The sequence below is a fragment of the Pantherophis guttatus genome, chromosome 6 (genome assembly GCF_059756535.1).
Source record: "Pantherophis guttatus breed Tessera chromosome 6, ASM5975653v1, whole genome shotgun sequence".
Classification (NCBI taxonomy): Eukaryota; Metazoa; Chordata; class Lepidosauria; order Squamata; family Colubridae; genus Pantherophis; species Pantherophis guttatus.
Window position 1 is genome coordinate 68,573,813 of NC_142068.1, and position 24,970 is coordinate 68,598,782.

General features: G+C 38.9%; 1 protein-coding gene across 1 annotated transcript; it reads left to right on the top strand.

Moving 5' to 3' along the window:
* Window positions 1-314: 314 nt before the first annotated feature.
* KIF11 (kinesin family member 11) lies at window positions 315-24,083 on the top strand. The gene is made up of 22 exons (XM_087871704.1): window positions 315-1,108; window positions 4,744-4,873; window positions 8,244-8,341; window positions 8,417-8,495; window positions 8,673-8,858; window positions 8,950-9,074; window positions 9,284-9,374; window positions 9,929-10,171; window positions 10,945-11,040; window positions 11,224-11,312; window positions 13,242-13,329; window positions 14,476-14,664; window positions 15,251-15,458; window positions 15,633-15,805; window positions 16,392-16,514; window positions 17,542-17,700; window positions 19,293-19,432; window positions 20,189-20,468; window positions 21,578-21,800; window positions 21,970-22,124; window positions 22,303-22,413; window positions 23,762-24,083. The coding sequence occupies exons 1-22, from the start codon at window positions 1,041-1,043 to the stop codon at window positions 23,885-23,887; spliced, it is 3,180 nt and encodes a 1,059-aa protein (XP_087727830.1). The 5' UTR covers window positions 315-1,040; the 3' UTR covers window positions 23,888-24,083.
* The last annotated feature ends 887 nt before the right edge of the window (window positions 24,084-24,970 follow it).

The following is a 24,970-nucleotide window of genomic DNA, read 5'->3' on the forward strand; positions in this document are numbered from 1 at the left end:
TTTGTATTGGGTTTTTATCCTTGTAAGCTGCTCAGAGTCATTGAGAATGAGTTGGATGGCCATATACCTAAATTTTTATAAATAAAAAAAAAAAGTAAAAAAAAAAAAGTAAAATAAATTAAAATAACGTATGGTTCAGAATACAACATAGCCATTAGAGTCGTGATGGTGAACCTATGGCACGTGTGTAGGTGTGGGATTCAGTCGGTTCGGACTAGTTCAGGTGAACTGGATGCTAATTTTACATCTGGTTCGCTGAACTGGTAGTTGCAAGGACTGGCTGGCCCACCCACCCCCTCCCCCTCCCCCTCCCAGGAGTCTCTACGCAGCCCGTTTTGGATGCCAGGTAAATGCAGTGCCCACACGGCTTTGCTGGCTGAGGAATTCTGGGAGTTGAAGTCCACAAGTCGTAAAGTTGCCAAGGTTGGAGACCCCTGCTCTATAACGTGCATTAGAAAGATTCCTATGGCTATAAGACCTGGGTTAGAAAGATTGCTATCTGGTTTTTCCCCCGATGGTCATTGGCCAGCCCTTTTTCTGCTTTGTCTTCCGCGAGCGAGGAATAAATGAATGAATAAATGAATAAATAAATAAATAAATAAAAGCAAGACAATTCGGACACCTATTTTTTATACAGGTCTATCTATCTAATCAGCAGAATCCCTTACGTCGCCTAGTGATGATGTCATCAACCCCCGCAGGCTCCCATGCATATTTAAAAAAAAAAAAAGTCCCATGGACCTCTGCGAACCTCGTAGCTTCCCGCCGATTGGCTGACACGCCGCGCGAGCTATTCAAAGTGGTCGGCTTCGCTCTTGGCGCGCTCCTCCCGCGGGGGTGACGAAGCGGGGGGGAAAAGACTATCTGAAGCGGTTTCCTCTTTTTCTCTCTCTCGTCTCTCGAAGGGATCCCTTCGGGAGTGCGGATGCTTCAGACCTGCCCCGCGCGCTGTGGGTAAAGCGCCGGTTCCCTCCCCGGCTTGCTTCTGTCCCTTGTCCCCAGCTCTCGCCTTCCGAACTTGATCCCGGGACGAACCGACGATGAGTTCGTTCGCCTGCGCCAAGAAAGAGGACAAAGGCAAGAACATCCAGGTGGTGGTGAGGTGCAGGTAAGTCCTGACGAGGCAGCATAGCATCCTCCACCCTTCGCTTCGGTCCTCCTTCCTCCCTCCCAAAAACCTCCCTCTCGGTTTTTGATCAGAATTAACCTCCGGGCTATTCCTGCAGCCGTGGATATTTTCTTTACTTGGCCTGGATTCGGCTTGGATCGCGTTGAAGGAAGGACGAGCATCTTGCTCCTCGAAAGAGTCCAGAGTCGGGATGGAGGAGTCGCGCTCCCGAGGGTGGGTGGGTGGCTGCGTCAGCTATGCTGTCAAGATGAGCCAATGTTGGATCTAGTTCCTCCCCGGTCGTAACAATCGAAATGCCGCTTGTTGAAAGAGAATAGAATAGAATGGGAATGGGAATGGGATAGAATTAGGAATAGGATAGAATAGAATGGAATAGGAATAGGAATAGAAATAGAAATAATAGAAATAGAAATAGGAATAGGAATAGAATACAATAGAATAGAATAGAAATGGAATAAGAATAGGAATGGAATAGGAATAGAATTAGGAATAGAATAGAATTGGAAATGGAATTGGAATAGGAATGGAATTAGGAATAGAATAGAATTGGAAATGGAATAGGAATAGGAATAGAATACAATAGAATAGAATAGAAATGGAATAAGAATAGAATAGGAATAGGAATAGAATTAGGAATAGGAATAGAATAGAAATGGAATAGGAATAGGAATGGAATAGGAATAGAATTAGGAATAGAATAGAATTGGAAATGGAATTGGAATTGGAATAGGAATAGGAATGGAAATAGGAATAGGAATGGAATTAGGAATAGGAATAGAATAGAAATGGAATAGGAATAGAATTAGAAATAGAATAGAATTGGAAATGGAATTGGAATAGGAATGGAATTAGGAATAGAATAGAAATGGAATAGGAATAGAATTAGAAATAGAATAGAATTGGAAATGGAATTGGAATAGGAATGGAATTAGGAATAGGACTAGAATAGAATAGAATAGAGCTGGAAGGGACCTTGGAGGTCTTCTAGTCCAGCCCCCCCTCCCCCCCCCGGCTCAAGCAGGAGAACCTATACCATTTTAGATAAGTGGTTATCTAGACTCCTTAAAAACATCCAGTGATGGATGGAGCGCCCACGATTTCTGCAGACAAGCTTGAGTAGGAGTAAAGTCCCCTTAGTTACCAGGTGTTCTTGAACAATAGTTCTACCCACAGTGTTCATTACCCTTCAGGAAGTACCTTCCATTGGAAACAATAATAGGGTGTATTCATCATTAAGTACCGTATATTCCTAAACTTCACTAAAGCGGGGGGAGTAAAGCCCTATTATCATGCATCTTGAACTATGGCTCCATGTAGAGTATGTATTCAGAGTACCTTCCATTGGAAACAATAGCACTTAATTCACCATTAAGTGTAGTCTTCAGCTTCCCAAAGGTGGGATTTTATTTATTTTTTAGTTTTTTTATTAGAGTTATGAAGGCAGCGGAATCAGTCTGGGGAGAACATCTTTAGCTTGACAAAAGATTATTGAGCAGACATAATTGTCCTGCTATGTATGGACTGAGGTTATTTCATGTACCGGTGCATGTCTTCTTTATTTGGATGTATTTGAATTGGGACCAATGACAGACTCCTTTTTACCCTCACGCTCTATAAAGATGTAAAAAGCTAAGGTAATAGTTGTTGAAGACTCTAATTAAAAAAAAAGCACAGTAGTATTTAGGCTTTTTAAAAAAAAATGATATGGTAAATGCTTGAGCTGGAAAGTTTTGTAATGATTATATCATTGACTACATTACAGGATGGGCAAACAATTATCACATTTAGGTGGCTGCCAATCAGTAGATATTCTCTAGGTAACCTACTGAGCAGACTAACAATACAAAATATAAAAATCAGTATAATCTAATATGGGTAAAGATCTGTTTTAAGAGTCTCAAATCATATCGATGTCTTTGGGCTAAAACAAGAGCCTAATTAATTTGCTGCATTTGGGGGGCACTGGTATGAGGCTAAAGCTTGAATCTGAAGAGAATTTATGTGGAGTTATGCAATATGAAGTGTAAGATCTTTGTTGTGATGTGATTTTTGCTGATATTGATATAAAACTTTCCAGCTCAAGCATTGTACCATATAATTTTTTTAAAAATGTAAATGGTACATATATTTTAAATGAACAGATTTTGGTTAACTGAGTCTTTGATGAACCATGCCAAAGAATTATTTTTATGCCATGATTGTATCATGAAGTACAAAATCAAAGTGGTTGTAGTATGTTCTGTGGGCAGAATTGAAGTAATTACAGCTATGCTTTTTCTTTGAAATTAATTGGTGGATGTGTCGTCTATCTTTTGAAGGTTATTAATGTTATGATAACATCCAAAATGGCCAGATATGTTAATTTTTTGGCTCAGGCAGTGAAGATAGTTGCCATCTATAAATTGATCCTAATTTCAAATGGCTCATATGTAAGGATTTTCAAAATCTAAAAATCTGTGTTTCAGCTCCATTACTTTGCATCATGGAAATCCTAAGTGTCTTTCACTGCTGTTGTTTGACAATAGTTTTGGGTGGGTTTTATCTGTAAAGAATATTTAATGGTATCGGCCCCTTGCCATCCACATTATTGTGCCGTTATAGCATCAAATGTAAAAATGTAACTAATGCTTCAGTATACAGAAAGTTATATGCTGTTTCATGGTGGTTCCAGATAAATCCCATGTAACATCACTAGATCTGTTCATTCTGAATTTTGGGGCCAAGATATATTTGTTTTTATATTTGTAATGATTCAGTCTTGTGTTGATACTTTGTGATTTGATGGCTTCATGTGGATCCCATCTAAAAAATAAGAGCTGCTCTGTCAATCTATGCCTTAGATGTGAAATTTCATACAGTGATGATTGGTTCCTTGACTGAATACAGGTAGTCCTCGATTTACGGCCACAATTGAGTCCAAAATTTATGTTAAGTGAGACATTTATTAATTGAGTTTTGCCACATTTTATGACTTTTCTTGCCACGTTTGTTAAGTGAATCCCTGTAGTTGTTAAATTAGTAACACAGTTATTAAGTGAATCTGGCTTCTCCATTGACTTTGCTTGTCAGAAGATTGCAAAAAGTGATCACATGATCCCAGGACACTGCAACCGTCATATATGTGAGTCAGTTGTCAAACATCCGTATGTAAATCTCGTGATGATGGGAATGCGCTATGGTTATAAGTGTGACAAATGGTCATAAGTCACTTTTTTTTACTCCTGTTGTAACTTTGAACGGTCACTAAATGAACTTTTGTAAGTTGAGGACTGCCTGTAGTTCAAACTGAAGATTTTTGTGATTTGATGAAGTTTCAGATGAATTATGTATAAAACCTATCCTCAGATCCATGACGATCCATATTGTATAGGAACAATATCGGAACAAATGAAGCCCAGTGTGGTATAGTGGTTATGATGTTATACTAGGATCCTGTTCAGTTCCATCTTCAAGCAGGAATACTAGATTCCAGGTTTTGGAATCTTATGGTACTGCATGCATTTCAATTAAACTTAACTCAAAAGCAAAGGAAACCGGCTTATAAGCCTTGTGCTGATTTGAAACTAGGCTTAAACAACTTACTTCAAATAACATATGGGAAACTGTTTTTAAAGGCCCTTCAATGTATCTGAGCGCAAAGCTAATTCCTACTCTATAGTGGAATGTGACAGTGGCAAAAAAGAAGTTATTGTTCGCACTGGAGGAATGGCTGATAAAACAAGGAAGACCTATACATTTGATATGGTAAGTCTTATTTATTGCTTAGTAGGAATGTTTAGGGCCCTTTCCCCCCAGTTTGGCAGTTTAGGAGCATCATGTTTACAATTTCCAGTAACTACACTTGCATAAAAGGCTAAGGCAAAAATGAACCATAGATACTGAGGGGTGATCAATAAAGACGTCGTTTCCATGTTCAAGCCCTGGCACCTTCACTAACAAGGAGCAAGTAGTGAGCAGTCAAAAAGACGTGCTGAAAGCCCGAGGAATTGTTAGGAGTAGAAACTCATGCTAGTTTGGCATTGAATATATTATCAAGCTAGGCTTCAATGTTATGTTTATAGCCTCAAGCTCTTCCTGTTACCATTTTGAGTAACTGGAGCTTTCCGATTAGAATTTCCTTTTCATTTTAAAGGATTAAAAACAAGCCAGGCTCCTTGATGTGTCTCAATTGGTAGTATGTGAAAGGATGCACTTCAGCTGAGATTTCCCTTCATCTCAGTTCTGACCCTATTAGATAGCTTACAAATTGAACAGTAACTTGCATCTTATGTATACAAAAGATATAACAGGGGAGGTCTCTTTTAGAATAAATATCAAATATGTGTTATAAGAAAGATATTTATTAGAGAAACAAAAAGAAAAAAAACTGTACATGTTGATATAATTTCACATAAAGCTCAATATAGCAATCTTTATCCGAAACAGAAGTTTGGATTTCAATCAGTGCTGAAATCCAGCCGTATCTATCCAGCTCGCACGATCCAGTAGGGCTGGCGGTGGGAGGTTCTGCCCACTTGCCCAGACATCATTATGTTCTGTTTTTGACCCTCTGTGCATGTGCAGAAGCCTCTGCGCATGTGTGGAGGAGGCGTGCATGAGCGTAGCGCGCGCGCTCACTCACATTTGCAATCCAGTAGCGAAGGTAAGTGCATTTCACCCCTGATTTCAATGCAAATGTAGAGTTAGTTGCAGAGATAATGAGGAACATCTTGGTAGCATCAGAAAGATGTATTGAAAGACAATATTATTGGAATTGAAGACCAGTAAAGGGAGGATTCTTAGAGGAGGCCAACTTTTTTAAATTGTGAAATGTATTCAGTTTCTGACATCAGTGGCCCATTTAATTAAATGGATTACCCATTTTCTTAATAATTCTGAACTTAAAAGAGTTTCCTTGTTTGGACTTGGCAACTTTAAGACTTGTGGACTTCAACTCCCAGAGTTCCTCAGCAATCTTTGAAGTCCACAAGTCTTAAAGTTGCCAAGGTTGGAGACCCCTGTTCTACAGCATACCATAATAAAAAGTTAACTTTGCACATCTATTCAGAAAAAAACCTCAGAATGGACATTTAATTACTGAAGGGGTACGAATTTCCATCATTAAGTAGAGAATCTAAAAGTTCCTAAAAAACAAATCACATAGAAATTAGTTGCTGCTTCTTAGCATGGTTGCTATAAGTAGTTTGGAAGCAGCCAGTGCTGTTTATAATCAATACAGATTTTTGTCTAAAACTGGACAGAAAGTTCACTTTATCAGTTCTGCTGAGGGACTAGCTCCTTTTGTTGCTTCTTCATCTTGAACTGATTGGCTCCAATTAATTGCTTGAATTTGTTTCCCTGCGCATGTCTCTATGTTAAATAAGATGATTACAGGCAAATATTGTCTTGATTTTTATAAATTATAAGTACTGGTAGTCTTTTTGGCTATAGATTTAAATACCAGGTTTTTGGGGAGGGTGGCGGGTTGTTAACCTTAAATCTTATATTTAGCAATAGCAATAACACTTAAACTTATATACCACTTCATAGTGCTTTTACAGCCCTCTCTAAGCGGTTTACAGAGTCAGCATATTGCCCCCAACAATCTGGGTCCTCATTTTTCTGACTTTGGAAAGCTAGGTTAATCTTCAGCAGGTCAGGATCCAACTTCTGGCAGTGGGCAGAATTAATCTGCAATACTGCCTTCGAACCACTGCATCACCATGGCTCTTTAAAAATAAAAGCAAGAGTTTTCAGTCTCATTCAGCAGGGAGGAGGGATTGCACATGACCAAGGCTGAAACACATGGCTGGAGTCATGCATCATTGTTTTCAAACAATGGTTTGTTGAACAAATCATAGCAGCTTGGATCATATAAAAAGAAGCCTTAAACTAGAGGTTAGTGTGTGAGGTTGCTCACTCTTGTTATAAAGTACAATTTGTAAAATATGGATCAGTTAATGCATTATACTAAACCCAACCCAGACAAGCCACCTTAAAGCTTAGTGGAATGGGTAAACAAAGCACGTGTTAAAATACCGTATTTTCCGGCATATAAGACGACTTTTTAACACATGAAAATCTTCTCAAAAGTCGGGGGTCGTCTTATACGCCGGGTGTCATTCTCCTGTAACAAAATGGCTCTGACGATCCAAGCTCTGACCATCCCAGCTGAGTTGCCTGCTAATCAGGCAACTCAGTTGGGATCGCCAGAGCCATGTAAAAGAAAAAAAGTTTTCCCCCTCCAGCTTGCTTACTTTAGCTGCTAGTTGCAACGCTTGCCTTGCTTCGCTTGCCTGAATCCATTCCATCAGCAAGCAACTCCCTGCCTGCAATCAAGCAATTCTGGGAGTTGTGGACTTCAATTCCCAGAATTCCTCAGCCAGCAAAGCAAAGCTGGCTGAGGAATTCTGGGAGTTGAAGTCTACAAGTCTTAAAGTTGCCAAGGTTGGAGACCCCTGTTCTATTGGGTAAGTTTTTTCCCCTTTGGGAGCTTTAAAAAAATAGTTAATTGGGGTTTTTAACCATTTAAAGTTTAGGAAGTTTTAAATTTAGCTTTCATATAAAAATAAAAATAAAATAATATTTGTGCAGCTTTCTGAGATTTAGTGTGTTTCTGTAGTGTTTCACTCTAACTACACAAACACACAAAATCTCACAAAGCTGTATGTGGAATTTTGTGTGTGTAAAGTGTGAAAGTTGTTTTTTTGGGCTTTTTGTGACTGTGTGAGGTTCCTGCTTGTTGCAGGGGCCATTTTGGGTCTAGGACAGCTGCTTTTACATTGTGGGTGAGCCAGTTGATGTTTTTTAATTTTTATTTGGTGTGCGTTGGAAGAGGGGTAGTCTTATACGGCGAGTATAGCCCAAACCCTATATTTTAACAGGAAAAGTCGGGGGTCGTCTTATATGCCCAGTCGTCTTATACGCCGGAAAATACGGTATAACTTTTGTGTCTGAACAATGCAACTATTGTGTCTGAACTTCTCTCTAAGGAAACTTCTGAATTATATTCATTTTGCAAAGTTTTAATCTGGTACGCTAGATTATTCCAATTCAGGTAGGAGATAGTGTGACTTCAGTCCATTTTTATGTCTGGTCTCAAGGTAAAAACAGTTTCTTTTATTCAATAAAACAGGTTTTTGGAGCCCAGGCCAAACAGATTGATGTGTACCGGTCTGTTGTATATCCAATTTTGGATGAAGTACTTATGGGCTATAACTGCACTGTCTTTGCGTGAGTATTGTGTTTATTTTTTGTTGTACTCTAAAATATATTATTGAAGCTAATTTTTCAAATTCCTTTATACAGTTATGGTCAAACCGGTACAGGAAAGACCTTCACTATGGAAGGGGAGCGATCACCTAATGAAGAATATACATGGGAAGAGGTAAAAACATTTTAGTCCCTTCCAAGTATAATGCCGACACATTCTTACGTGCTAACAGGTACCTCAAATCCCTGATTTATTTGAGTATCTGCTCATACTTATTTGCTAACATTCTAAGGCTGAATTCCTGGATTCTAAATCGAGTCAGTTAATACATGTGATATTATTTTTCTATAGGATCCACTTGCAGGTGTAATTCCACGTACCTTGCATCAAATTTTTGAAAAACTGGCAGAGAATGGTACAGAATTTTCTGTGAAAGTTTCTTTGTTGGAAATCTATAATGAGGAGCTGTTTGATCTTCTGAGTCCAACTCCAGATGTTGGGGAAAGGTTGCAACTGTTTGATGACCCACGTAACAAGGTTAAAAAAAAAAAAAGCATATGTGTCTCTTCCTTCAAGGTTATGAACTTCTGAATTAGAATGTGTAACTTCAACATTTTGCTTTTGACAGAGAGGTGTAATAATCAAGGGCTTAGAAGAAATTACTGTACATAACAAGGATGAAGTCTATCAAATCCTAGAAAGAGGAGCAGCAAAAAGAACCACAGCTGCTACTTACATGAATCAGTATTCCAGGTAAAGAAACAAAATATTTTAGAAAGCCTCAACAGCAGGTTTTACATAAGCAGTTTTGCCATTGTTAGGCAATCATTTGCTTAGTGTCATTCAAATATTGCAGGATACAAATTCAGTAAGAATGATACAGAACCTTTGGAACTATTTCAGCTGCAAATAGTGGGGTTCATTACTGTGACCTCCTAAGACTCTGTTATCTCAATTTATAGCAGGTCCCATTCAGTGTTTTCCATCACATTGCACATGAAAGAAACAACAACAGATGGAGAAGAGCTTGTGAAAATTGGAAAGCTAAACTTGGTGAGTTTCAACACATGGTATCGCACCACATCAGATTATGCTCAATAATACAGAGATGGCAGAATATCAGATCGTGTTATTTTGGCCACTGTCTGAAGGGAAGTTACATTGCAATAGTAAACAGACTGTCACAAAACCAAGAAATGGATTTGTTATGATTTTAAAAATGCTAGTGGATGTCCTGCCCTTTAGGACGATAGAGAGAACAGGTCTTTCCATTTGAATTCCATTTTTGGAGATTTGACATTTTAATCCCATATTCTGTATCATCAGATTTCTGCCTAGTAATGCAGGCACCTTTTCCTCTTACCTCATGGTGTAATAGAGGGCTTGTTGGGTTGACTGCATATCATAGCATCCTAAACTATGGGCCACATTACCTATATTTGTTGGGAATTGTAAATCCAAATACCCTCAGATGTAGTTGTGTTGATTTTCAGCTGGTTAGTAGTTAGCAGTAATCGTTGGTTACCAAGCTGAATATAATTTATAGACCTCTCCTTGTGACTATACATACTGATTGTGACTCAGACAAGTTGTTTTTTTATTTATAGGTTGATCTGGCAGGGAGTGAGAACATAGGTCGTTCTGGAGCAGTTGACAAAAGAGCTCGTGAAGCTGGAAATATCAATCAGTCTCTGTTGACGCTGGGTAGAGTTATTACTGCCCTTGTTGAAAGAACTCCACATGTTCCATACAGAGAATCAAAACTTACCAGAATCCTACAGGACTCTCTCGGAGGACGCACAAAAACATGTATAATTGCAACTGTTTCTCCTGCGTCAATCAATCTTGAGGTAAGGTGTTTTCTTTCAGGTAATGTGTTATGAGTGACATCTGTCGGACTTCCAGATGAAATTACATTTAGAAATTTATAAGATTTAATAAGCATTATGAGAAGACAGATCTCTAGAGAATAATTTGAACAAGTGGAAGGCGAAAGAAGAGAACAATCAGCACTAAGATGGGTGGATTCAATTACAGCAGGGATGGCTGTACCATTGGAAGACTTGATGGGACAAGTTGGGGACAGCCTATCTTGGAGAAAAACTTATCATTTTGCTTGCAAGGGTTAAAACTGAATTGATGGGACATAATGATAAAAAAGTCAATAAAAATTCTATTACTGGGGTCCTGATCTATTCTGGTTTATAGTATTATTATTAAATTTTCTGCACATCTCACCGTTGGGCAGTTCTGAGCAGCTTACAACAGTAAAAGATTATAAAAAATGTAAATAAAACAATAATAAAACAGTGAAGCAATAAAAATAAATGATGAGAACACAGCAATTCTGAGTTATAGGCCATCTTTCAGAACAGTGTTTTCCCAGGGCAGAAAAAGAGTTGGTAGAATGCTTTGTAAATCACAATAAATGCCATTTCTCTATAGAGAAACCCAGCAAGATATTTCTGAAGTGAACTTCCTTGTATTTTTCAACAATTCATTTTTCTTTTATACAGAAGTGGCTACAAAAAGATGACTCGCTCAGCATTTTTTACTTTTAAAAGGATTTAAAATTAATTCTGTTTTCACATATTTTTAATTTATTTTGTCTTTTGTACCACAGGAAACTCTGAGTACTCTAGAGTATGCTCACAGGGCAAAGAATATCATGAATAAGCCTGAAGTGAATCAGAAACTCACAAAGCGGGCCCTCATTAAGGTTCAGTATGCCTTCATTAAGTATAAATGCTTTCTAAATTTTCCCTGCTGCCTTGCAGTGTGAACGCATGATAGTCAATTGGATTTTTTTAACTGGCCAGGCCAAAAATATAAGTTTATGGAATTTATGGATTCCAGATGCTTCAGAAGATACATTCCACCATTGTGCTGATATTTTTCACAGGAATATACCGAAGAGATTGAACGCTTAAAACGAGACCTTACTGCAGCACGAGAGAAAAATGGTGTCTATATTTCTCTGGAAAATTATGAGTGAGTACTTGGTTCTCCACAAAGACTGGCAGCTTAGGGTAAACATGACCAATTTTACAATCAATTTTATAAAATAAAAATAAAAATAAGCACCATCTCTCCCCAGTCAGGCAAGATCACGCACTGTTGTGTTTCCTTTGTAGGAATCTGGTAGAGCGACAGGATGTTGCTCAAATGTCACATTTGAGAGAACGTCCTTTGCCTCATACATCATTATTGTTCCAAAGCAAGCCTAGCTAGCATTTCTTATTGAAAAAACTTGGATGATGCTAATCAGGGCCACTTTCAGAAGAGTAGAGCAACATTCCATTATGAGCAGATTTATAAAAAATAATTCCTTCAGTAACATAAGCTTAGGTAGTGAGTTGTCGATTGAGAAATGAGGTTCTAACATTTTGGAGGAAAACCCTGAGGTATATTGAAATACAGTAATATTTTTTATTTTTTTTTTGGAGGGAAAAAAATTTTTTTTTGAGGGAAATCCCCAGTCATTGTGAGTTAAGATACTTGGTGACTATAGAATACTGAATATTATTTGGAAAAGAAAGGAAAGTCAAAGGTTCAAATGTAATGGAATTCCCCAGAGCATAATTTGATAGCAAGCTAATTGGGTTTTAAACCTTTTGGATGTCCAGATAAAAACCAGAATATTGATCTGTCCCCGTCCACACACACACACAAACACAGCCAGCCGAGGGTTAAGGAAGCACTTGGAACACACCCAGGTCTTTATCTCCAACTTGGCAGCAATATACACACCGTCTGCCAAGTGCTTTTATTTCCACAGAAAACAGAAAGATAATATACTTAGCGTACAAGAGTCCAAGAATTATTATTCCTCTCAACAGTTTCGGATGAGGCTTTAGTGACTATCCAAGGTTTACTTTTGTTCGTCACAAGGATCACTGGCCACCACCCTCTATTATATAGTCTCTGGGGTGTGGTCCAGTGACTCAGTTCTAATCCCTAGCACGCCTCCTGAGCTGCTGCAATCGTTTATCACGCCTTCGGAGGTGTGCGTCCAGGAATGATGTCTCTCCCTCGCTTTCATCCGAGCCACCTGTCTCCCTGCTAATCTCCTCTCCCTCGGCCGGCACCTGAGACAGTGCCAGAGGGGAGGGGCCTGGAGAGGGAGGCCTGGCTGACTCCTCTTCCTAATGCTCGGAGCTTTCTTCCTCCGATGGGACAGGCTCAGAGGGCGGGGCCACAACAAATATATACTGGTTGGTCCCACTTATTCCTTCTTTAATGAACTGAGGTGAGGAGCAACAAAATAAGGTTTTAAGCATGGTCACTCAGAGTCAAGGGAAGTGGCGACATGATTAGATAAAATCTGATATTTGGAAAAGGAAAAAATATCTGGATGACGGAATGTGGCAACATGAATAACTATAGAATTTTGAACATAACTGAAACAAAGGATAGAAATGGGGGAATAAGTTGACTGTTTGATAAGTCTCTTGGCTCAAAGCATCTTCAGGTATAACTAATATACTGCAAGATTTATCAATTAAACTGAAAAGAAATTCCCCTTTATAGAAGGCCTGGTATAGCTAAAAACAGAATACAGCTCCTAGCTCAATTGTTAAGAGGTAAGTTATAGGATCATTTACACTTGTATAATATCATTGACTTTAGTGTAAATGGTCAATTCTGTTTATTGTGAACTGCTTTTAGATTTTTAATAAGCAGTAGCTAATGTGTTAAATGAATAGCAATAAGATAAATTCATAGTTCAGGCAGAAATGGCTATCAAAAGTTAGCAATATGAAGAATTTTCAAGCATCAAGCATGCTTGAAAAACAAGAGAACCATCTAGTGATCAGAAATGAACAGCTATTTTCTCCTATTTGCTCTTAAAATTATTTCATTGTTTGGCTCGGGATTAATAAGACTACATCATTGTTAACATTAACTGACCTTTTTTAGTGCTCTTCATGGGAAAATGACAATTCAAGAAGAGCAAATTGCAGACTATACTGAGAAAATCACAGCCATGGAGGAAGAATTGAAAAAAGTAAGTGAACCCAGTACATTTCTCTTATCTTTTGGGATGATTTTCAGATGGTTAGGGAACTCTAGCATGCTCAACTTTTCACAAAACTAATAATGTGAAAATCTTCCAGTTGTAGATGAATTTCTTGAGTGGCTTTCCTTTCACAAGAGCCAATGATTTAACCTTTGTTGCCAGTTCTGTCACCTTACTAAATGTTCCTCTATAGTAGGTATCACAGGGTATTTCCAGCGCTGAGCATATAGTCGTGCCACCGTTAGATATAAAAGTAAAACGTTGTGTGATTTTTCCAGCACTTTATCCATTAAAGCCTACCATTAACTCTTTGGTCTGAACTGTATATTAATTTTCAAGATTATTTGAATTAAATTATTAATTTCAATCCAATATCACTTAATTTTTTTTTGTAGGTCTACCAGTTTGAAAGTCATTACCAAGTAGAAACAATACAATTAACAGAAATATGAAATAGGGGTGGTAATTAAGATGGAATATTGCTTCAAGCAGCTGTAGTACCTTTAAAAAAACATGCCAGCAGTCAGAAAAACTACTACAGTCCTCAATTTACAACAGTTTATTTAGTGACCATTCAAAGTTACAATGGCACTGAAAAAAGTGACTTCTGATCGTTTTTCACACTTATGATCATTGCAGCATCCCCACAGTCAGGTGATCAAAATTCAGGCGCGTGGCAACTGGTTAACATTTATAACAGTTGCGATGTCCCTGGGTCATGTGATCCGCTTTTCTGACGTTCTGACAAGCAACTGTGTTACTAACTTACTGTAACAAATGCAATGATTCACTTAACAACTATGACAAGAAAAGTCGTATAATAAGCAAAACTTACTTAACAAATGTTTCACTTCACAACATAATTTTTGGGCTCAATTGTGGCCTGAAGTCTGTACTTTCAGGACTACCTGTAGTTAGAAAAGCATTATTTTACTTACACACATGCAAATGTATAATGTATATGTATGTATGTACGTACTACATATATGAATGAAAAAGCCATGTCAGCTTTTGGCAATTTTTCCTGCACGATCAGTAGGAAGGAAGAGTTAGCAATCATACAAAAGCCCTTACAGGCCGTACTTGGACTGCAGGTGGCCTGTATCTTTACAGGTATATTTTGTCTTGACGCAGGTTACAGAGTTATTTACTGTACAAAAAGGTGAAATGGAAAAGTGCCAGGCAATCCTACAATCCAGGGAAATGGAACTGGAAGTTACCCAGAAAGACTTGGATATCACAAAAGTTCTTCTTGCTGAAGAAGAATACGTGGCCTCAGCTTTAGAGAGCTCAGAAGAAAAACTTCATGGCACTGCTACCAAGGTCAGACCATATGACGTACTAATATTGTTTTTTAAAAATAGATTGGTTGCTAGATTAAAACAATTGTATTTTAAGTAGAGATAGACCATTTAAGAGTTTCAATAGCTCTTACAGTTCTGAAGGAATATTGGACTTTTTAGTGTCATTCTTGATGAAGTCAGAATGTCTTTGTCAATCAGAAAAGAGTACATCCTATGAGGGGCGATATGGACATTTTGTAGAAGCTTTTTCAATTAATAGTTTAAAACAATGGTCCCCAACCCCAGTCCGCAACACGGTACTGAGCCGCAGCCCGTTAGGAGCCAGGCACAAAGTTCCATTTGCACAAGTGGTGGACACATGAAACCACACATACACATACACCACCGCTGCTACTGGTCCACGGAACTGGAAAGATTGGGGACTCATGGCCTAAAAAGATACAAAAGCCAAAACAGGCAAAATTTGGAAAGAATATTTCTGTAACCCCCTCTCTTAGTTTATACTTTAAAATGTAATGGAAAACTGTGTGTGTGTGTGTGTAAGAGAGAGTGGGGGAGGGAGGGAGGTGATATTTAAAGACTATCAATCTTTTTTTTTGCCTTAGCTGCTTACTACTGTTAAAGAAACTACCGGGGATGTGTCCGGTTTGCATGCAAAATTAGATCGGAAGAAAGCAGTTGAGCAGCATAATGTGGAAGCTCAAAAGACCTTCATGGATCACATGAATATACTTTTTGACAAAATCCAGAGCTCTGTGAGAAAGAACTATCAGAATCAACAAGAGATGCTAAATTCTTACACCTCCTCAGTTAGTAAGTATTTCTATTCAACTTCACATGCCAATAAAGTCAACACACACCTATACCTGACATGCCAAAACCTTGATTCAGACTTGTTTGAGAAATCAAAACAGTTACCAAATCACTGTTGCCTTCTACTAAGAAGGGACTGGGCTAAATTGTTATAACTCGTCTTTTTCTTGTTAGATGATCTTCTATCCACCAGTTTTTCAGCATTTGGAGTTACCACAGCAGCTATAGATGCGGCATTCACTTCGGTAAAGGAAATGGTTTCTACTGAAGTGTCCCTAGTTGCTGAAAAAATGCTGACTCAGGACACACTGACCTCCAAAAATAAAAATGACCTGCAGAAAATGATCGTAAGTACAAGTGACATAAAGTAGAATAATGTATTTGCTGTTAAAGTATAAGCCAGAAACAAAAGAAGGATCCGATTACCCAGAGTTGGAAGTTCCATGTGGTTTTCAAATGAAGACAAGGTAGACTACAATACTATTATGACTACAATAAGACCGATTTTGGCACACTCTTTCTTCATCCAGTGTCATGAGCATAAAAGCTAGGAAATTTGATGATTAGAAACTTGGGGCAAGTTCCTATGCTACAGCAAAATGCAAATAGAAATAAAAATGCTGTCAGAATGCAATTCTAAAGAAGGAACAGAAAATTGTGTATTTGGCATATTTGTGAGTATTTTTGCTTATTGTCTTCAATAAAGTTTCACTGGAGATTTATTAGGTGCCATGTCAGCTCTTGGAAAAGCATCTTGCATTGGAGGAAGCTTGGGACTAAATTGATCTTATTGATTCCTAACGTGTGAGAAATAATAACTAATTCGGAGCAATTATAATGTCTTTAGCCTTTCCGCAATTCTGTTTTCTGATTGGGTTTCTAATGTTTTCTTCGTTGGAATCAATGAGTTCACTATCTTGTCTGTTCTTCTAGGAGGAACATGCATCTGGACTGGACCAGGCGTTAAGTAGTCTGACTCCTGTTGTGCAACTTGTGCAGAGTATAAACTCTCAGCTGCAGGAACACTTCAAGAAAAATTCATCCTTGGCAGAAATGGTAATAAACATACCTTGAAGTACTATAATTGTTGAATGCTAGCATAAGGATTAGGAACCTTGGGAACTTTAAGATATATGGACTTCAACACCCAGCATGCTGGCTGGGCAATTCTGGGAATTGAAGTCCACACATCTTAAAGTTCCCAAGGTTGAACAAAACACTGCTTTAGCCTTTCAACCTAATCCAATCCATGAGAAGAACCACCAAGTTGCCAGCCTTCATTGGGGCCCTTTTTCCCTCTTGCAATGTAAACCACTTCATTTGTATTCCAGTTTCAGCAGTTTCATGCTTTGCCCCTTTAGGAAAGGCATGAACAGTCACGGTTGTCTAGAGCGATGGAGCTTAGAGGTGATTAAGATGGAGATCCCTCAATCATATGCTTGTCTTTGGAGAAATTGCCATTGATGATGGTATAAACAGAATTCTTCCATTTACTGACAGGAAAAGCCAAGGAACATTCCCTATTTTCTCCTGCAGGCAAAACGTTTTCTCCCGCATGAACACTTTATAAACAGGCAGTGCTTTTGAAATGAGCTAGCTGTCTGCCAATTCCCTGCCCTGTCTGCCTCTTGAGCATCTGGAAGTTGGATCCTCTTTCTTACCTGATCTCGAGGACAGCTTGTGTCAATCTCAAACTCTCCAGCTGGAGTGAACTAGAACACCTGCCCTGATATTTCTAGATCATCTGGATAACTCCAGATTGAAGAAGACTGAAATATCTCAGATCTGCTCATATGTGTTTGGCAGAAGGATGAGTGGTAAATGTATTATTGTGACATCACAACACAAACCCTGTGACTTACATACTTATATCTGGAGTCTGTTATGATATTATCACACATGCCTTGACATGTTATCATGCAGTGACACCTGTACTCCCTCCTAAATGAATAGAACTTGCCATGTTTCTTTTTAAAAAAACTTCCAACACATATATACCCATCAGACTAGTCTTGTTTAGAAAAAGTCAATCAATATCAATGTGCCCTTGAAAACTGATGTGACCTCTTTTTCTGACTGAAAGATTACAGGCTACAAAGAAGACCTGGCTACCTTCTTCCATGAGCATTCTCTTGCTTTGAGTAAACTACAGAAAGACAGTTCCCAAATGTTTTCTCAACTTCAGAATAGTTATGAGAGCCTGCAAGAACAAGTGGAACTGACCAAGATGGCACAGAAAACGGTATTTCTTCCATTTGTAGCCCAAGAATGATCCAAGTCAGTGTCCATAGGAGGTCCATAGTGCGCTAGAATAGAAGTGGGTGGTGGGGTGATGATCTTAGAGAAATATGGATTGCTATGCTGTTGAAGGAACACTTAGGTTCTGCTGGCTCTGCTGGGCATTGTTCCTTTCTTTATCCTGGTGATCATGATTGCATGTTAACATATGGTCCAGTGTGACCGTCTTAAGAGACAGATAATTAGTTTTCTGGACTTCTGCTGCTGTTATGCCCAGTTGACATTACACAAGATTGTGAGAATTGCACTTGAAACTAATTGGAGGACAGTGGGTTCTCTACCCTTGTCTTAGTGCAGTGATGGCTAACCTTTTTGTCATCACGTGCCAAAAGCAGGGGGAGTGTGGGGGAGTCATGTGTGCATGTGCGTGCCTACACCCATAATTCTTCCCCCCCCCCCGCACATGCACTCATGACGCTCCCGCACTCCCCCCGCTTTTGGCACGCAATGGCCCGGTAGGCCTGTTTTTTGCTTTCCCCAGGCTCCAGAGCCTTTCTAGGAGCCTGGGGATGGTGAAAACAGCCTTCCCCACCTCCCCCAGAGACCTTCCGGAGGCCAGAAACAGTGTGTTTCCTGACTTCCGGTAGGCCCAGAAGGCCCGAAAATCAGCTGGCCAGAGCTGAGTTCGCGTGCCCACCAATATGGCTCCGCGTGCCACTTGTGGCACCCGTGCCATAGGTTCACCATCATGGTCTTAGTGGCTCTTTGAAACATTATATTTCTGTTTCCATCACCGACACAAAAATTGGCTTGCCTGCAGGCTTCTAGCAATGAGTCCCATAGTAAACAGTATACATAGTTCTGATCAGCTCCATTTTATAAAAGTTCAGTTGTTTGTTTTGATTTTCCACTTATATTTTCTATTTCTACTTCTTTTATTGTAAGAACAATACTTGCAACCAAACAAAGAAGGATGAGAGGAAAACATGGGGATATACATTAGCTTCATGTGCACAAATGCCTTCTAGTAATATGGATGTTAACATTGTTTGCATTTCTTCTTAAAGTCACATAATACATGCCAAGTCAAATGTGTTCAAGTAGATCAAGGAGAAATGTGAATGTGTCATTTCTTGTGCACATCATGTAGGAGCGGAGAGGAATTTAGCTGTACCTAAGGAGGAGGAAATCTGCTTATTGAAAAAGGGCTAATCAGGATAAGCAGTACTATATTTCTATGTTTGTTTCATCCTTCATAGTAACTCGGAGGTAGAGTTGTGGTTATCTATAAATTCCATTTTAGGTTTGTGAGCCTGCTTCTTCCAGGAAGCAGATTGGATAAAATTGACTTTTGCCGATTTCTAGCAGAATCTTTCATCCCATGTATCTCCTGAAAGGTGGATTTTTTTTTCCTGAACTGTCTCTAAAATAAAATACTCAGATGTATAAGAGTTATTGTTCTGCATTAACTATTAACTGAAAAATGCATCTGAAGTACATTTGAATAAATGTGAGTTTCCTGCATGCTTTAAAACTATTTTACTAGTATACTTTTCCTTAGTAATTTTTTTTTCAATTTTCCTTGATTCATACTAGGGTACAGCCCAACTTATTGCTTTGCTGCAAAATCAGCTAAGCCTGCTCGATCACCACGCTCAGCAGAACTTCAACCAAATCCTAGAGAAAGGTGGAAACCTAAAGAAAAATATTAATGATGTACAAGAGAATATAATTGTGTAAGGAAGCTTTTAAACTTATTTTTTCTGAAATATGTTTGAAAGATTATTCTAATATTCAGAACGTATGCACCAAGACAAATTCCTTGTGTGTCCAATCACACTTGGCCAATAAAGAATTCTATTCTATTCTATTCTGCAGTTCTTGGGAGTCAGATTCATTCCGATATTTCTTGGGTTAAAACTCACATTCCTTATCATAGACTCAAGCACCTGTAGGGCAGCCCTGCTTCAGACTAAACCTGCATAACTGTATTGTCAAGGTAGACATTGGGAAATCAGAATTTGAATTTTATTTCATTCAATATCAATTGAAATAAATAATAAAATATATTTTTTGCTAATCCCCTTTATTGACTATCAATTTTAGGAACTGCTACTGCCTTTATGCATTATGCATGGCTTTGATCTCCATCTCAATAACACTTCTGACAATCAAAGGCAGGGGTGGACATCTTTGAGGGATGGGCAGCACTTTAAAAAATATTTCAGGGTGTTCAAATTAAAATAAGGCTTGCATGCATTTGCTTTTAGCATTTTTATTGGGGGGAAAATGGCATACCTTATGTTTCCCCACTTTTATGCCAAAATAATGCCATAGCAGACTCTTCCAGAATGATTGGACACTTTAATAAATTTTGGTGAAATTAGCAGTTGAGGTATAATGCTGATTTGGCTGCTGCTTCAGTCTTAGCCTACGTGATAAAGCACAAAGATTAACGCTTGAATAATCTGTGGCTAAATCCTTTTCTTTAGGCAAACTATTGGCCTTGTCAACTCTACCACTTCTCAGAAGAACAAGATGATTCCAGCTCTGGATGACCTTTCCCAAGAGATCAGACAGTCCAGCCATGATAATGTTAAGATACTTCTGGAATCAGACAACCACTCTAAAAATCTGAGCAGTAGTTTGAGAAACACATGCAAAGAAACAACTTGCTGGGCTGAAATGGCAACTGCAGAGATAGGCTGCGTAGTTGATCAACAAAGAGCTTTTCTCAAAAGCCAGAACGAGCACCTACAAAACCTGTATAAGGTAATTCTAAATTTTCCAACCTGGTGACACCTAAATCATCAAAGACCTTTTAGACATAGAATTTTATGGCGGGTATATCCAGATAGTCCTTGACTTGTGGCCATAATTGAACCCAAAATTTCCATTGCTAAGCGAGGCAGTTGTTAAGTGAGTTGCGCCTCATTTGACGAACTTTTTTTTTTGTCACAATTGTTAAGTAAATCACTGCATTTGTTAAAGGAATCATGCAGTCATTAAGCGAATCTGGCTTCCTCCCCAGCTGAGAATGTTACAAATGGTGATCGCATGAACTCTGTGACAGTGTAAACTAGGGGTGTTAAACCGACCTGCGGGGTGCTTAAATCTGATCCATGGGGTCAGCCTGGAAATAGCAAAGGATTGGCTTGCGGTGTCTCTGGCAGCGAAACTGGGACATTTGGGTGGGGGGTCCCGTTTTGACCGGCAGGGGGCTACAGGAGGCATCACCCTTGGAGAACTACAATGCTGACCTGGCCCTCAAAGAAATCGAGTTTGACACCCCTGGTGTAAACTGTCATAAATACATGCCAGATGCCAAGCATCCAAATTTTGATCATGTGACCCTGGGAATACTGCAACGTTAATAAGTGGAAAGACTGATCACAAGTCATTTTTTTCAGCGCTGTTCTAATTTTACATGGTTGCTAAACGAATGGTTTTAAGTCAAGGACTACCTGTATATAATTGTTTAGACCAGGCCTGTCAAATGGGCGCCCTGTGGGCCAGATGCATCGTGCACAGGCCACGCCCACCCCTGCTCCGCAAAGGCAACAAACATCACAATACGTCATGATCCGGCCCATGACGCGATCGAGTTTGATACCTATGGTTTAGACCATATGGTACAATGTATTCTCCCAGGAATAGCTATCGATGGCTTTAATCAGGGAAGCCTGGAAGAAGGACCCAATCCATGTTTTCCCACACCCAAAAGTCTCTTTTCTACAAATAATGATGGTTCATATACTTGGAAGGGACCATAAATTCTTGTCATATATTGAGTACAATAAGTTTCATTCAGTCAAACCTGCAGTTTATAATATTGAAGATCTGGTTTCTTAACATAATACCTTAAGATGTTTTGCTTCCAGGATCTCCATGACAAGTGTAACGCATCAGAAGCCAAAGTGACAGACCACATAAAGAGACAAAAAGAGGCTGAAGATGTCACTCTCAAGAGGGTTCTTGACCGCTTGCAGAATGACCGAGGGGTGCTTACCGAACAGAAAAACCTGCTCCTTAAAGAAGCAGAGGATGGTTTAACTCAGATTAACGGCTTCCTGACTGAGGATCTGAAAACGGATCTCCCCACAGGTATTTGGAGGGGAAAAATTAGGCCTGCAGACTTTAGAGGGAGTCAAAAAAAAGAGGAAGAGCTACCTCAAATCAGTTGTGAAATCCAATAAGAAAAGGGTGGCTTTGTGGTCGTAGGGTGGTGTAGTACAGTGCCTTAATGATCTCTTAAATGGATCTTTTACTAAAGGAAATACTCCACAGCGGAAGGACTACTGTTACCCAGTGACGGTAGTGAAAACAGAACCACGCGATCTCCTGCTTGAAAAATTAAGGCAAAAGCAGATGGAGCTGACATCTACTCTAAAGGCTGCTGAAGCCATGAAGACTGACGTCTTGGATGAGGTAACTACAAAGAGTAAAAGATGGAGAAATAGTTTGCTTCTCCCAATGGTGGTGCTTAAACTGTTAGGTTGCTGTAGAGTGATTTAACTGTACAGAGGATTGCTCCTGCTCTATTGTGTAGTTAACATGTAGAAATGGTTTATCTACACTGCCACTGCTAACTGTTGTCTGTCCCAAGGATTCTTTGGACGAAGAAGAGATAAGAGAAACTAATGAGAGCCTTTGCAGTGAAAAATCCTTCTTGGAGACTAGCTTGCGTATTCAGACTAATGGTGTGCCTTTCTTCCAGGTAATTTATGTCTTTTTGTGTTGACTGTTGATTGGGACATGTATATTTTTTTCAGTAATTTTATTAAGAACTATACAGATAAAACTAACAAGGAACCTAATACAAGAATGTTTTTTTTTTTTAAAAAAGATAAAGTGTAGAAAGGAAACACCACCAAAAATGGTAAGAAAAGAAAACTTCCCTCAAAATCTGCAGCAAGATACTATTCAACATTAATAATTTATTGCTGTCTCTTAAATAACAACCAAATCTTCATTCCATGCCTCACCCCATTTTCTATAGCTAAATCTTATTCATTAATAAAGATCTAAAAAAATTAATAAAAATACCTGTCAGTATATTACTGTATAATCCTTTCCATTTAGTCTAAATCCTCCTCATCCCTCTCTTAATAATTAAATGTTACAAAAATAGTAATAAAAATTGAAAGCTATTAAACAAACATCGTTTGGAATGAAAACCTCTTATTTAGATATTTTAAAAAATGGTAATCTAAATATTATCAATTCATCCATTACACCACTGAACATTTCCAAAAGAGAAATAATCCAATCCAGATGATCATCAAACACCACCAAAGATAGCAACTCATTATTTTACCATAGTCATATAATCCAATTTTATCATTTTTTTCCTACTTCCTCTCAGCCATCCTTAAATCTCTTGGATAAAATTCTGTTTTCTTCTAGTTTCTTTGCCCTTCTCTCAAAGTTCTTGTCATCTTGATCTAAGACCATTTGTACTTTCCATGAACTAACTCCAGTAAATGTCTTATATTTCAGTTTAAAAGGATAGTTCACATTGTTCTTTGGTTACATTATTTACATGTCTTTTTTTATTGGTGACTGATTATTCAATTCTACATGTAGATCCGGTATTGCCATCTCTTTCTTGTAAGTTGTAATTTTTAAGTCCACCTCCAAGTCCGATTTAGTTGTCTTCAAAGGAATTTGGTCATCATCTTAAATGTTTTCCAGCAAAGGGTTAAAAAGCTCCATCACTTCTCACGCCCACAGATCAGGTTTTCTTTAAAGTAGCCATCATGTGCTTTAGTAGTTGACCCTTCAAAGATGTTTTGCCCTGAAATGTAAATAAAACAGGATTTTCCCAAAACGAGAGGATCTTTCTAATTAAACTTTTTTTTCTAAAAGTTTTGTTACTGAAAAACTTTTGGTGATAAGTCGCTTTGACATTTCTATTGCTGAAGAGTATTTCTGTTTGCCAGTAAACTGTCTGAGGCTATGTATTTGCCAAAACGACGACACAACTATAAAATGGAACCGATATAAAGCTTTCCCAGCACTTAGTAAAAGTAATAAATAATAACGCGAGCTCTTTAACTTTACAGCATAAAAGAAGTGTCAAAAAGGATAAAGAGAACAAAGCAGCATTCTTCCTGGAAAAGGCCAAGGAGGAGGATTCAACCACTCCATCTCACCCAAAGTCAAAATATCCATTAAGAGTCCTCAACTAATGTACAATATCTTGCTTCTATTTCTTTCCATCCTTGCCAGCTTTCTTAGCTTGAGTTATTCACATGGCTTTGTAGTCAGTGTCCCAGATTGCATAGGTAGATACCTCATCAACATGGGATGCCTTTTATAAAAAGTACTTTGCTTGATATTTGTGTTTTGCAGATTTTGAAATGTAATAAAGAAAAACTAACATTATTTAGTAGTCTTGGTTTTATTTTTCTTTTGTAAGATCAGGTAACACCCAGAGTTGGGATACGAGCAGAGATCTCTTAAATGTGTCTTATATATGTCGCTTACTTGTAGTAAGTGGGGGCGAAAAACTACTTTATAATTTATGACAGTAATGGAGCCTGTCCATTATGGTTGCAAGTCATGACGGTCATTAAGTGAGGTGGCTACATGATAGCCTCACTTAACAATCCTTACGCCTGATCTCCCCGATAAGTCATTAGTAGTGCACGGAGTGCCTCAGGAGTGGGGGAAGGATCTGGCAGGCCTGGCCCAAGCCCATACTGCAGCAGCACCTTGAATCTCATGTGGCCTGCCCAGGGCCTCCCAAGACCTCCCCTATCCGCTGAGCACTTTATGGTCTGCTTCCCACCCCTCAGGGTCCCTGCAGGTCTTGGGCCTGTTTTCCCACCCGCCTCTGTCTCCTTACCATGTGGATCTTGGAAATAGGTGTCTTCTGGGAACAGCTACAATAAATTGTGGCAACTCCAAAATGAAGCCTGCTTCTAGGATAGTGCCACGTAACTAGAGGCAGAGCAGCCTTTTCTGTTTGTCCACCATGAAGTTAGAGTTGGGGGCTTTTGCACAACTTCATGTTGTACGCTGGTTGAACCCGTTCCTGGATCGGAAAGCTTTGCTCAGTTGCTCATGGCCCAGTCACCTACCTTTGAAAAGAATCCAGAAGCAGGGCAGGGCGGGGCTGACATTGCGGCGACACGATGCATCTCCATGGCACTCCGTGAGATCGCGCCAAAATTAAAACTGCAGGAGGTTCTGGTGGACGTAAATCACCTAGGAGAGGTGATGAAGTAAGAGAGCACACTCCGTTGATCTCAGGGAGTTCACAAGCTCCC

What these genes read in the sequence shown, in the direction of transcription:
- KIF11 (XM_087871704.1), top strand. Translation starts at nt 1,041, where the DNA reads ATGAGTTCGTTCGCCTGCGCCAAGAAAGAGGACAAAGGCAAGAACATC. An exon ending in TATAACTGCACTGTCTTTGC is followed by an intron (nt 8,342 to 8,416) that starts GTGAGTATTGTG and finishes TCCTTTATACAG; the next exon opens with TTATGGTCAAACCGGTACAG. An exon ending in TTCTTACACCTCCTCAGTTA is followed by an intron (nt 15,459 to 15,632) that starts GTAAGTATTTCT and finishes TTTTCTTGTTAG; the next exon opens with ATGATCTTCTATCCACCAGT.